Below are 14,284 nucleotides of genomic sequence, written 5' to 3'. Positions count from 1 at the left end.
TTTGAAATGTATGTGTACATAATAGTGATTCAATACTTCAGATTTCAATATTAAGACCAATTGAGGCGTGGGTTTTTTCTTCTCATCACCACCTCCAAACAGATTTATATTATTTTTCAGAGTTATAATAAAAATTGCTACTAAGAAGCTTAAGATGATGACAGAATCACTGCTTTGGGCTTGAATCTTTATTCGTGATTAGTTATTTACATGTACAATGTATACTGATCACGTGTCCTCAACACTCAACCAACTGTAGTGCAACATCCTATCAGTGATGCATATTTACCATCTATTAGTATAACCACAATAGTCCGGCCATCTATGTGTTTGGCAAGATATGATCTCTTAACGGTTTCTTATGTAATATGCACTTATGGTATATTAGTATTCACACATGCAATAGTCGACTTAGCTGTCAGGCAAGACAGGATAGGAGAGAATCCGTACCTTGGGTAGCAGTATCCTCAGTGACGTATACTTACCATATACTGGTAAGGTATCCAAAGCAGTCCGCCGAGCTATAAGGGAAGATGTGATGAGAGAGACATACTACCTTCTGTGATATAAACTTTCAACATATGGATATTGCCACATATTCTGTCCAGCTTTAATGCAAGACATGGCAGAGAGGCCCTATCTTGGGTTGCAATGTCTAGAGTGATGTATATTTACCATATACTAGTATTACCACAATACTCCACCTACCTTTAAGGCAAGATATGATGGGTGAAAAGCCATACCTTGGGTTGGAATGTATACTTACCATAATATCAGTATTACCACGATAATTGACCAAGCTGTAGGGCAAGATATAATTAGACAGAAATACTACCTTTGGATTAAAATGTTTTCAGTGATGCATATTGGTATTAACAAAATGGTCCACCTAGCTGTAAGGCAAGATATCATGGGAGAAAAGCCCTACCTCAAATTATAAAGTGATGTATACTTACCATATATTGGTATTAACACAATATTCCACCTAGCTATAAGGCAAGATATGATGGAAGAGAAGCCCTACCTTGGGTTGCAGTGTCTTCAGTGATGAATACTTATCATACACTGATATTTACAATGATGGGAGAGAAGTCCTACTTTGAATTACAATGTCTTCAGTGATGCATACTTACCATATATGTATTAACACAATAGTCCACCTCGCTGTAAGGCAGTATATGATGGGAGAGAAGCCCTACCTATGCGTGAAATGTCTTCAATGGTATATACTTACCATATATTGGTATTACTACAAAAGTCCACCTAGCTGTAAGGCAAGATATGATGGGAGAGAAGCCCTACTTTTGGGTGAAATGTCTTCAGTGGTATATACTTACCATACAATGATATTTACAATAGTCCACCTAGTTGTAAGGCAGGATATGACGGGAGAGAAGCCCTACCTTAGATTGCAATGTCTTTAGTGATGTATACTTACCATATGTATTACCAGAACAGTCCACCTAGTTGTAAGGCAAGATATGATGGGAGAGAAGCCCTACCTTGTATTACAATGACTTCAGTGAGCTATACTTACCATATAACAGTCAACCTAGCTGTAAGGCAAGATATGATGGGAGAGAAGCCCTACCTTGTATTACAATGACTTCAGTGAGCTGTACTTACCATATAACAGTCCACCTAGCTGTAAGGCAAGATATGATGGGAGAGAAGCCTTACCTTGTATTACAATGTCTTCAGTGAGCTATACTTACAATATAACAGTCCACCTAGCTGTAAGGCAAGATATGATGGGAGAGAAGCCTTACCTTGTATTACAATGACTTCAGTGAGCTATACTTACAATATAACAGTCCACCTAGCTGTAAGGCAAGATATGATGGGAGAGAAGCCCTACCTTGTATTACAATGACTTCAGTGAGCTATACTTACCATATAACAGTCCACCTAGCTGTAAGGCAAGATATGATGGGAGAGAAGCCCTACCTTGTATTACAATGACTTCAGTGAGCTATACTTACCATATAACAGTCCACCTAGCTGTAAGGCAAGATATGATGGGAGAGAAGCCCTACCTTGTATTACAATGACTTCAGTGAGCTATACTTACCATATAACAGTCCACCTAGCTGTAAGGCAAGATATGATGGGAGAGAAGCTTTACCTTCGATTACAATGTCTTCAGTGAGCTCTACTTACAATATAACAGTCCACCTAGCTGTAAGGCAAGGTATGATGGGAGAGAAGCCCTACCTTGTATAACAATGACTTCAGTGATGTATACTTACCATATAACAGTCAACCTAGCTGTAAGGCAAGATATGATGGGAGAGAAGCCTTACCTTGTATTACAATGTCTTCAGTGAGCTATACTTACAATATAACAGTCAACCTAGCTGTAAGGCAAGATATGATGGGAGAGAAGCCCTACCTTGTATTACAATGTCTTCAGTGATGTATACTTACAATATATTGGTATTACCACAATAGTCCACCTAGCTGTAAGGCAAGATATGATGGGAGAGAAGCCCTACCTATGCGTGAAATGTCTTCAGTGGTATATACTTACCATATATTGGTATTACCACAAAAGTCCACCTAGCTGTAAGGCAAGATATGATGGGAGAGAAGCCCTACCTTTAGGTGAAATGTCGTCAGTGGTATATACTTACCATACAACGATATTTACAATAGTCCACATAGCTGTAAGGCAAGATATGATGGGAGAGAAGCCCGCCCTTACCTTGTATTACAATGTCTTCAGTGAGCTATACTTACCATATAACAGTCAACCTAGCTGTAAGGCAAGATATGATGGGAGAGAAGCCTTACCTTGTATTACAATGTCTTCAGTGAGCTATACTTACAATATAACAGTCCACCTAGCTGTAAGGCAAGATATGATGGGAGAGAAGCCTTACCTTGTATTACAATGACTTCAGTGAGCTATACTTACCATATAACAGTCCACCTAGCTGTAAGGCAAGATATGATGGGAGAGAAGCCCTACCTTGTATTACAATGACTTCAGTGAGCTATACTTACCATATAACAGTCCACCTAGCTGTAAGGCAAGATATGATGGGAGAGAAGCCCTACCTTGTATTACAATGACTTCAGTGAGCTATACTTACCATATAACAGTCCACCTAGCTGTAAGGCAAGATATGATGGGAGAGAAGCCCTACCTTGTATTACAATGACTTCAGTGAGCTATACTTACCATATAACAGTCAACCTAGCTGTAAGGCAAGATATGATGGGAGAGAAGCCCTACCTTGTATTACAATGACTTCAGTGAGCTGTACTTACCATATAACAGTCCACCTAGCTGTAAGGCAAGATATGATGGGAGAGAAGCCTTACCTTGTATTACAATGTCTTCAGTGAGCTATACTTACAATATAACAGTCCACCTAGCTGTAAGGCAAGATATGATGGGAGAGAAGCCTTACCTTGTATTACAATGACTTCAGTGAGCTATACTTACCATATAACAGTCTACCTAGCTGTAAGGCAAGATATGATGGGAGAGAAGCCCTACCTTGTATTACAATGTCTTCAGTGATGTATACTTACCATATATTGGTATTACCACAATAGTCCACCTAGCTGTAAAGCAAGATATGATGGGAGAGAAGCCCTACCTTGTATTACAATGTCTTCAGTGGTGTATACTTACCTTATAACAGTCCACCTAGCTGTAGGGGAATATATCATGGGAGAGAAGCCCTACCTTATATTGTAATGTCTTCAGTGATGTATACTTACCATATATTGGTATTACCACAATAGTCCACCTAGCTGCAATGCAAGATATGATGGGAGAGAAGCCTTACCTTGGTTTGCAATATCTGCAGTGAGATATACTTATCATATAATAGTCCACCTAGCTATAAGGCAAGATATGATGGGAGAGAAGCCTTACCTTGGGTTGCAATATCTGCAGTGAGTTATACTTACCATATAATAGTCCACCTAGCTGTAAGGCAAGATATGATGGGAGAGAAGCCCTACCTTTGGGTGAAATATCTTCAGTGATGTACACTTAGAATGTATTTGTGTGTTCAAATCAGACAATCAATAATAAATTTATTCGGAATATTTTGCCTGATTTTAATTATTATTTGTTGGGATTTTTCAACCGTGAAACACACATAAGCTTAATGTGGTCATGGTTGCTTGATAAATACTTTTCTCTGACATTTCACTACACATAAGACACTTTCCAAATATGTTAATGGATAATTAGAAAACATGTAACAGTAATGTTGTGCATTTGAACATTAATTCTGTCAATGTTGTTACTGTTTGTAAACTCTAAATGTGTTGTTATTTGTTGGACATACCATCTGATTCTGACATGTATTCAGTCTGATTTCGGCACAGATTTTCTTAGGTTTGACCTGAGTATGTCACCCGCATAAACACCATAAATATGATGACACTGTGAAAGAGATGTGTATAAAATGGTAACCGCATCTGGGCCGTCATTATTTACATGTATACACGTTTTGCGATGGCAACATTTGGTTCAAAATGTACCGACGTCCTCCCCTTTCGGAAACAAAAACAAAATACACGATTGTGTAAAACATGCAAAGCTCGAATACCAAGGTTCAACACTAACTAACATTGTACATGATAAAGACAATATGATATAAATACTACGATACCTACATAACAGAGATGTAGTCTCATTTATTTTATTTCGTAATTGTCAAAAAAAGCATACTTCAAAGCATTTCAACCCTCACCAACCCCGGTCCCCGTCGTGATGACCCATCCCATGTAAACATAATATTATAGCCCAGGCATTGTATTTGTGAACAATTAACAATTATTTTAAGAATACTACTAGTGACAAATCTGAATTTTCCTGGCCGAATACTTAATTTAATGTTCGGAATGTTATTATTATTATATTCTTTATTTCAGGCCATTAAAAAAGTCCCATACAACCATAAAAAATAAAAATACTATAGAAAAAAAACCTAATTATTCAATACAAGTCGGTAGTTTTTCCAGAAACTGGAGTAAAAATAATTGTCGGAGAGAATACACGTCTTAACACTTTCATTGTGGCTCTCGTGTAGCCGTTCACCAAATTTGAACATTGAAATGTACATAATGATATATACATGATATGTGCCTAAAATTTGGAACATATAAACACGACAACGCCATGTGTTTGATGCAAATATTCAAATACACATTCCGTCGTAACAAAAACCTTGGTAATTTCATACAACTAGTGTGAATGCCAGCATCACTCATTTGACAACAATCTAAGAAGCAATCACTCACCGTGACAGTGTTAAAGGACAATGTTTGCAGTGATGGTAGGGAACTGACTGTACTGTACTGTTGGTTAACATCGAATGCTATGATGGTGGACACATTCTCGTTGCTGTTGACGACGCAAACTTTGTGTACTCTCTTTCTCTGGACAGTGGTGGCGCTCTTCGGTTTTTTAAGCCGCGCGCCGAATGCTGAACATTCCATAGGGCGCGTAGTATTTCTTTGATTTTTGCTTTCCTTTTGTACAGGCTAAATATAATAACATGACTTGAATTTATTTCCTATATGGAAAGCACACATATTTTCTCCTGGTATAGAGCATATATTGATACATTTGTAGTAGCAGCATTTGTGTGATTTTTCCCCCAGGAAAACAACAATCTAAGCATTTAATAATGCGTGTCCATGTGGAACATTCCATATCCATGTGCTACACAATCTGATTAAAATCTGATGTCAGTGATCAGATAGGCTGGTTTTCCTGTATTTACCTTTATTCCATCGTTATTGCGTCTTTTACGTGAGTTTTTTTTCCCGGGCGAATGCCTGATTAAAATCTGATGTTAGGCTGGTTTTCCTGTATTTACCTTTATTCCATCGTTATTGCGTCTTTTACGTGAGTTTTTTTTCCCCGGGCGAATGCCTTTCTAACGATGTGGGAAGGCGGCGATCACTCCGAACAAAACAAACGTCACAACACGATGAATAGAGGTAAATAAGGACATCTAGCCGCTTTCACCACATCGGATTTTAATCAGATTGTGTGCTACAGGATCAATGGTGCGGATTGGGCACAGGGAACCCAAGAACTATGGTACAAATGAATAAACAAAAGAAATTGTAAAAAAAAAAAATAAATAAACAAACAAACAAACAAACAAACAAACAAACAAAATATGCATGGGTAAACGAAAGGTCATTTTAAACTCAATATGGATAACTTAACTATCTATATACATGTTAGTCTATCTGCTAGACCCCGGATGTTCTTCCGATAGAATACGACACACGACCGAACATCGCTATCGAGGATGGCAAGCCCTCACTTCGAACTTCACTCGCTTATAGTACCGAAAGAAACCCCGAACGTCTAGCAGCAAGACTATACATGTGTATGTGTATGTATATACGGACGTGTATACTATTGAAATAATATACTGTGTTTCTACATATGCTATCTATACAAACATCGCAAAAAATATTCTTTCAATAGTATACAAGCCCGCATATACATATAATATATATAGACCACTACATATTACAGGATCTGCAAATTTTTTTAATTATTTTTTTAAACACCTACCGTGTCTGTCTGTCCGCCTGTCTGTCTGTCTGTCTGTCTGTCTGTCTGTCTGTCTGTGTCGTGAATTACATTCATTGATTCATATTTTGTGTATACGTTGTTGTTGTTAACAATGTTGCCGTTTCTGTTATATAGTCATACGTCATACATAATCAACCAATCAGCACGTAGCCCGCCAATAAGGCAGACGATCAAATCAAATTTTCTTTATGTGATGTAAGTTTCAGTTTCAAGTTGGAGTGCATATAAAGAACAGATCTCGAGTTCCCTGTGTATTGTCATTTCTATTACTGCTGTTTTCCGAACCCCCTTTCTATTGTGAGTCAACCACTGTCTGTCTGTCTGTCTGTCTGTCTGTCTGTCTGTCCGCTCCGCGGCTCCGTACGCGTACGCCCGCCCAAAGAGTGTCACCACCAATGAAATCATAGTTACCAGGTGGACGTATTGTAGACTGCTGACAGCAATTTCTGTGAATTCATATACGTTCAATATATAAAGTACACTTTCAGTAATAATATTTCTATCACGGGTTTCTAGAATCGCGTATTTACTAGTCCTCATACCGCGTTGTTTATTGTGATCGGTGTGTGGACTTTATTACGCGCGATCCTACCAGAGAAACCCGTGCGTGTCCTAGTTTACCCCTTTCATATACATGTGATATTTTATTGTATTCCGATAGAACCATATTCTGATACATATCTCGGAAAACGAATGGCTATGATTCAGGTTCACTTGTGAAGTTGTGAGGTAATATGCTATTCCAGAATGATAATATTTTAGTCTAGGGGAATCATAATACAAATTGTCAAATACCGTTGCCCGTTATTGTTACGGAAACAGTGACCGACAACGGTATTTTTTTTTTAAATATTTTTAAATATTGTATATACCTAGTAACGTCATTATTAATTTTGTATTATGATCATCCTAGACTAAAATATTACCATTACATTCTGGAATAGAATATTAGCTCACAAGTGGGTAGAAGTGGAGAATGGCGTACCGATAAAATATGTTGGTTAATATACAACTATTACATGTACACTTATAGACTTTGTCCTCTTTGCCGGATATGACGGGCAACCTGTAGATTCAAAATGGCCTCGGTGGTAAAGGTGTGTTTCATAGAGTACGCGATGAACGGTAGACAATAACATTAGTTGTGCTTGGTCGTAGGTAGGAGCTCATTCGGTTCCACCGTACCATAGCTTGTTGCAGTTTGCAAAGGAACGCGGCTAGTTCTAACATGAGGTTGGACAGGCTGTTTCGAAGACTTATCTATTTTCTCGTCGGCTTGGCATTGTTGACCTTTTTCATAAAAGGTTGGTCGGTACTCTATCCGAAACCATTGGATTTGAGGTCCCTGGAAGTAATCGCCAACGCCAGGATACCTTGTTCCTTGTGTACACCGTCACCTGGGAACGTCACGGGAGGTAAAAATGTCACAAACGACAAAAAAGAAAACTTACAAGAGAAAAACCTCGAGGTGAGATCTAGAACCAAAACAACCCAACAGGTACACTGGCAGCCAAGAGTAGACGTATCTGTAGATGAAGCAACAAAGGACATCAATATTAGCTGCATCTTTGAAACATTGTCGAAACCATGGAAACAAAATGCCACCAATTACCAACGCATCAGAGACACTTTGGACGCAATGACCAATACAAGGGAAATGATGTTACTGACTAAAGCGAACTGTAAACTTGATGAGGAGATGACATACTCATTACAGAGTAATGTACACTATCCTATCACCGAAGAAATTTTATCTGCTTTGCCAAACAAGGCACCTCTTGCTAGTAAAAAATTTAAAGTGTGTAGTATTGTTGGGGGCAGTGGTATTTTGATTGACAGCAATTGCGGCAAGGAAATCGACAAGTCCGACTTTGTCATCCGATGTAACATGCCCCCTGTCGAACCTCATGCGAAGGACGCTGGACAGAAATCTGATATAACTTCGGCTAACAACGTGGCTGTACTTGGTTCAAGATATCGGGGACTGGCTAGAAAATACGACCAACAACGTCTAATATCAGACGTTCTCCAATATCAAGGGTATCTATGGGTTCCCCTGTTCACTGTTAAAAGTGGCACGATGTACGCTCTGAGGGCATACAGGACTTTGAAGAAGGAATCCCAAAATCAAATACAGATGGTCTTTCCACACCCAAAACATCAGATTGACGTGCAAGGCTTCTGGGAAAAACTTGGAATTGAGCATCGAGCCACGACAGGAGCATACATGACAGCTGTTGCGATTTCTCTATGCGATGAAGTTCATCTTTATGGATTTTGGCCTTTCGCCACGACTATAGATGGACAACGTGTTGATTTCCATTACTATGACGACCTGAAAATCGAAACTGTAGCACACGATCTGTTCAAAGAATTTTCAACTTTGGTGAAACTCCATGAACAGGGAGTAATAAACATTCATGCTCAAGCTTGTACATAGCTACATATACAAGTGAAATATTATTTTCTGTGTGCGTAGAGTACACAAAGTTGATCTCTGAAAAAAACCGTGACACTTGAAAAATAAAACCTAAATAGTCTTGCTCAAATCTTGCCATCGAAAAATACGATCGAGAAAAGAACTGAAATGATAAATAGCCAAGACCCCAAAACATTATGCTACAGTTATGGCAGTGAGGTGATACATTAAACAATCATGTGTGATTTATCGTGGTTGTATATTAGCTCTGTATGTAGGATTTTAAAACCCTATATATTTCAACGCCTGCTAGAGCTCTGATGACTACCTAACTTTTCATTCCGTGGTGACATGGGCACATCACAGGTATTCTATTTTGATACACAAGTTTGAGTCATTACATATTACCGCTAGTGACTCTCAATTGCAGAATAATAGCTGTTTTTAATTACTCCTTTTCGTAATACTCGTTTTAATGATGTATCGTTTTGATCATTACAATGTGTATGTTTTGTAACCGTTTATCCTTCAAGGGTTTGTATGTGATGCATCACGCCCCAGAAATAAACGCTTGTATATGTGGTTGTTAATCGTTACGTTAATTCCTAACGAAAAATTTAAACATTGTTCCTAACTTTATTAACCTAACAAGATTACACATCTCGGACTCTGAGTTTGAGAAAATGGTAGAGACAACTTGAATTTTGTGACAAGTGATTATAAGTCATCATTTGTAAACGCAGCTCTGTATTTTTAGTGGCATAGTATAGCGAGCGCCCTCTATGTTAGTTTCTGGAATACACCGTGACTTCAGAAGCAGTGTTCTGAACAGAGTGCCTTACGTAAAAAAATTCCGATGAATAATACAATGATGATATGATAGTAATTTAATTGATGTAGACTTAATACTCTTCTTTCAAATAAGACAATTGTTGACTATATAATATGACCCAATCGGATTAAAATCTGATGTGATGTGATGAATACGGCTGTATTTCTTTAATATTTATTTCAATTCATATTCGTCCATTGTTGTTTGTTTCCGTCGTCGTAGTCGTCGTCGTCGTCGTCGTCGTCGTTGTTGTTGTTGTTGTTGTTGTTGTTGTTGTTGTTGTTGTTGTTCCAGGAGAGATCGCCTTCTTCCCAATCTGACCCTTGGGAAGGAGGCGGTAACTCCCGGAGCAACAAAATCGAAAACAAACGACATTATGAAACGAATGAAATAGACGCTGAGGTAAATGAAAGAAGTTAGAGCCGTCACCATATCAGACTTTGATCAGATTGAATATGACCATGCAGTAATACGATTTACATAAACCAATACTTTTTTTTAATGATAATGTGCCTTGTGGACGAATTTCACTGAAAAAAAAAACTTTCTTAAAATTTCTCCAAATGTTACTATATGAAGCTCGTTCCTGGTACATTTGCAATAATAAAAAGATAATAAAAGAACTTTTGGTACATCGTCTTGTTTGTTTTCAAGGAAATTAACAAATTAATCTTTTTAATTACTATTTTCCCAATGAAATTCATAGATTCTTCCTTCAAAAATGTCTATAGTGACCCCCGATTTTTTCTTGAATAAATTTGTGTTTTCTTTAACAAAGTAGCAGCAAATTTAATTTTTTTATTAAATCGTGTATGAACAGCTTTTTGCACGAACAGTAAAGTTTATTGAAAACAAATCTTCCATCGTACAAGAAATAGCTATATATATATATACAACTAACCCAACGGATATTCTCAAAGGTTGATATCTTCAAAACAACCGCAATTGTTTATAGACGTTTTAGAGACTTTTGGAGTCGGGTTGAGTGTTGAATTCCTTTCCATTTTATTTGCCTGTCCAAGTAATGGCTAGCCTGGACTCGCATTTTAGTAAAATACAAAACGTTTGCTATCCCAGCAGGTTCAAGTTCGCTCGAGTCAACATGTCCCTCTAAATCATTAGACAAGACTACCACCCCTTATTCACGTATTGGTTTGTTCCATAAAACCGCATACATAGTCGTATATGTCTAGCACCGGTGTTCACATTTTAATGACTACAAATGCTGAAAATCTCAAATATTTCGTTAATATTATCACTATACATCATCTATAATTTGTAAAACTTTCAATGAATGGTAATATTTTAATAATTTATCAAACATTATAAATATTGTTTTTCTGACGCAGCATTGGACTGTAAATGTCGGCGCATTTTTTACGCTTCAAACTTCGCGGGGATGTCACTTCCGTAGTCTAGTGTTTTGGTTTCCCTGATCAGTAAAGTGGTGTACGAGGAACTGCTCGTAGAAATCATGCCCTACGCCGACAACCCTGGCTAAAATGAGGTTTAAAAAGAAGGTTTCTCTACTATTTTGTGCGTTCGTGACGTTGTTATTTTTCTATTTGGTCGCTGAAGAGCCGGAACAGGGACTAGGAGGCGTGGGTTCGGCAGGACGAAATCACCATGACCAACAACAAGCCAACAAACAGGATCATAGGCGTCTACAAGTGCAACAACCATATGCAGTAGCAGTGCCAGGGGTAGAAAATCCCGCGAACAAAAATCTCGGTCATTTTAATGAGCAGCAACAACACCAAGAAGATGGTGCCTCCATGGTGAGAAACCCACCCCACGGACAAGAAGTAAATTTGCATCCCAATCCGATCACTTCGAAGCCATTGAATAGACAACCTGTCGCTGTTCCCGTTGCACCAAATGTAATTGATCACGTACCTGCCGCTGACTTTCGGGGTCCCGATCAGGCACGTGCTCCAGGAAATCAGTTGATCGGCGCGAATATTGCTGCACATCCGCCTAACCATAATGTCCAGCAAGCCCAAGTTCAAGGATTTAAAATCGGTCAACCTAATCTTATTTTTGACAAATCTCAGCTACGTGGACCCGCTATTCATGAGAACCAAGGTGTGCGACAAAACATTCAACACAATGCGCAGAACGTAAATAGGATTCCTAACCAGGGCCAATATAAAGATTTACAACAATATCAACAGGGTAAACATGGTCAAATTCAAGTTCAACAACCTCCCCCACAACAGCAAAGACAACAACCTCAAGTGCCACCAAACGCCCAGCGGCAGCAACAGCAACAACAGCAGCAGCAGCAACAACAAGTGCAGCAGCCCAGTATTCTAAATCCCAATGTATTCAAGAATGGGTAAGTACTTGAAGAATATTCCGTTCACTTGAGAACACCCCCCCCCCCCCCCGATGCTTCATATGTACACAGTCCCTCTATATGATATGGGACTGTGGTGCTATGTTGATCCCCCCTCCCCAGTGATTGTAGTACTATGTTTATATTTTCTTCATAGCCCATCAATAACCAATGATAATACAGGCATACACAATGTACAAGGAGACCATATTTGGATTTGTTTCCTTTCTCCTTCAGTGTATTCTCCATCACCTCCATATTAAAATTGATTATCTATAAACAGTTTAGCCTTGAATTATGTGATTGAACCCCCCTCTCGCATTTTAAACCTTTTTAGCAAATGAAAAACAAAAGTCACCGTAGTTCAGCCTGCAGTGTATCTGTCACTGTGCATATGCTGTCAACCATCTTAGTATTACACTGTTATTGTAAGTCACATCAAATCATTGCAGATCATGTCTTGATATGTATCCTGACTGTAGTAAATTCAACAGTTATAGGAAGTTTATCGAAGTAATAATTCAAAACTAGCATCATCTAAAAATTACAGGCAAATTGTGTAATCATAATTTTATATTGAATTGACAATTTTGTTTATTTTGACACTGAATATTGATGAGCTAAGAGACAGTTGAATAAATACAAAGTTCATTGTCATCATACATACATACATACATACATACATACAATATATAATTATGTTGTATACCACATGAATGTAGAGTGTCCATAATACATGTTACATCGTGTATATCAGCTCTATACTTTGACCCATATGATTCTACCTCCATGGTTGCACCTTTGGCCTAATAAAATTGTCTGGTTCCGGTTACCCGACCCCACCTATTTTCTCAATTCCGATCCTAAATTTGTTTAACGTATTCGCAATGGCTGTACATCTGATTAGAAGAAACCAATAACATAGAGACCATATGGAAAACAACAGAAAGCATAACTACCTGAACTAGACATAATAATATTAAAAAAAATATTTTTAAAAATCTACCTACCCCACCTATTCTAAAATTGAGCGTAATCGGAACCACACAATTTTTTTTCTGTTTGGCCTTAGGGTCTATGCATTGGACTTGTTTACTACAGACCATTACAGTATTACTAATAGTGGGCTGACATCACAAGGAGTTCTTCTTTCTCAGTCTGAACGTTCATATGCAAGTTTACTAGCATTGCTGCTGTCTAGAACAGATTACATGTGATGCACAGGATCTAAATATTTACATCCAAGTTAACTCATAGATCAGACAGAGAGGGAAGGTAGTCAATTGAATTTGGAATGGAATGCAATTGTTTACTGACAGGCCATTGACTGTTTATGCACTAATTGGTGTGTTTGATTAGATCAATTTATGTTATATAAACAATGGCTTCCACTACTTTATATTATACAAGTGCACTACTTGAACAATCCAATTCAAATGTCATCAAATTATCATTACCGTTGTACCAGTGTCAGCTCTATATTTTTTTGATGTATGGAAATTGAAATGCATAGGCAGAGAGGCTGGGAGACTTTTCATGGAGAACATGTGATTTGCATAACAATAGATGACATTGTTGTGTAATGGCATTGAATTTGTGTTGCCATTGCAATGTTAAATGAGGTTGGTGGAGTGAATACTTGACAATCTCACAGCAACAAGGATGTAAATGATAATTCAGATGGGCATAGCTGTAGAGATGTCATACTTCCTGTAACACCACATGTAGTGTAAACCATTGCTTTTCCAGGTTGATTAGCATTTCAACAATTCTTGTAGTGTTCCTGTTATGTGGAACAGTGATCATGCAACGTATGCAATGCAGTGCAGACAATATGAATCAGATTTATGCTAGGGAGTCTAATCCTATTTAACTCCCTAGCTTGATGATTACAGATGTATAGGACACCTTGTCATTTCCATCAAAACATTCCGAGAAGTAGTTACAAAAAAAAAAAGATTGATATTTGATTTTGTGAATTGTGGAGTCACGAATAATGGTTAGTGTGGCTGACTTGGGAATCTGCCGTTTACAGATTCGAGCCCCAGCACTGCCATTTGTTTCTGAATGGCTGAAGTCCTAGGGCAATATTTGAACCATACTTGTGCC

The 14,284-nt window shown here is 38.1% G+C and overlaps 3 protein-coding genes across 3 annotated transcripts in view; all 3 read left to right on the top strand.

Moving 5' to 3' along the window:
- Positions 1-14,284, top strand: part of LOC144433571 (uncharacterized) — a 313,028-nt gene that overhangs the window by 168,514 nt on the left and 130,230 nt on the right. The window lies entirely within an intron of this gene.
- On the top strand, positions 7,815-9,026 carry LOC144434122 (CMP-N-acetylneuraminate-poly-alpha-2,8-sialyltransferase-like). Its single transcript, XM_078122578.1, has one exon. The coding sequence runs from the start codon at positions 7,815-7,817 to the stop codon at positions 9,024-9,026; it is 1,212 nt and encodes a 403-aa protein (XP_077978704.1).
- The window catches only part of LOC144433996 (glucoside xylosyltransferase 1-like), a 31,273-nt gene continuing 28,264 nt past the window's right edge, over positions 11,276-14,284 (top strand). Inside the window, exon 1 of the mRNA XM_078122431.1 lies at positions 11,276-12,175. Coding sequence (XP_077978557.1) covers positions 11,340-12,175 — 836 coding nt within the window. The 5' untranslated portion in view covers positions 11,276-11,339. The remainder of the gene's footprint in view (positions 12,176-14,284) is intronic.

The sequence above is a fragment of the Glandiceps talaboti genome, chromosome 4 (genome assembly GCF_964340395.1).
Source record: "Glandiceps talaboti chromosome 4, keGlaTala1.1, whole genome shotgun sequence".
NCBI lineage: Eukaryota > Metazoa > Hemichordata > Enteropneusta > Spengelidae > Glandiceps > Glandiceps talaboti.
The sequence above is the reverse complement of the archived record's forward strand: the minus strand, read 5'-3'. Positions and strand labels throughout refer to the sequence as shown.

Coding starts and splice junctions, on each gene's coding strand:
- LOC144434122 (XM_078122578.1), top strand. CDS start 7,815: ATGAGGTTGGACAGGCTGTTTCGAAGACTTATCTATTTTCTCGTCGGC.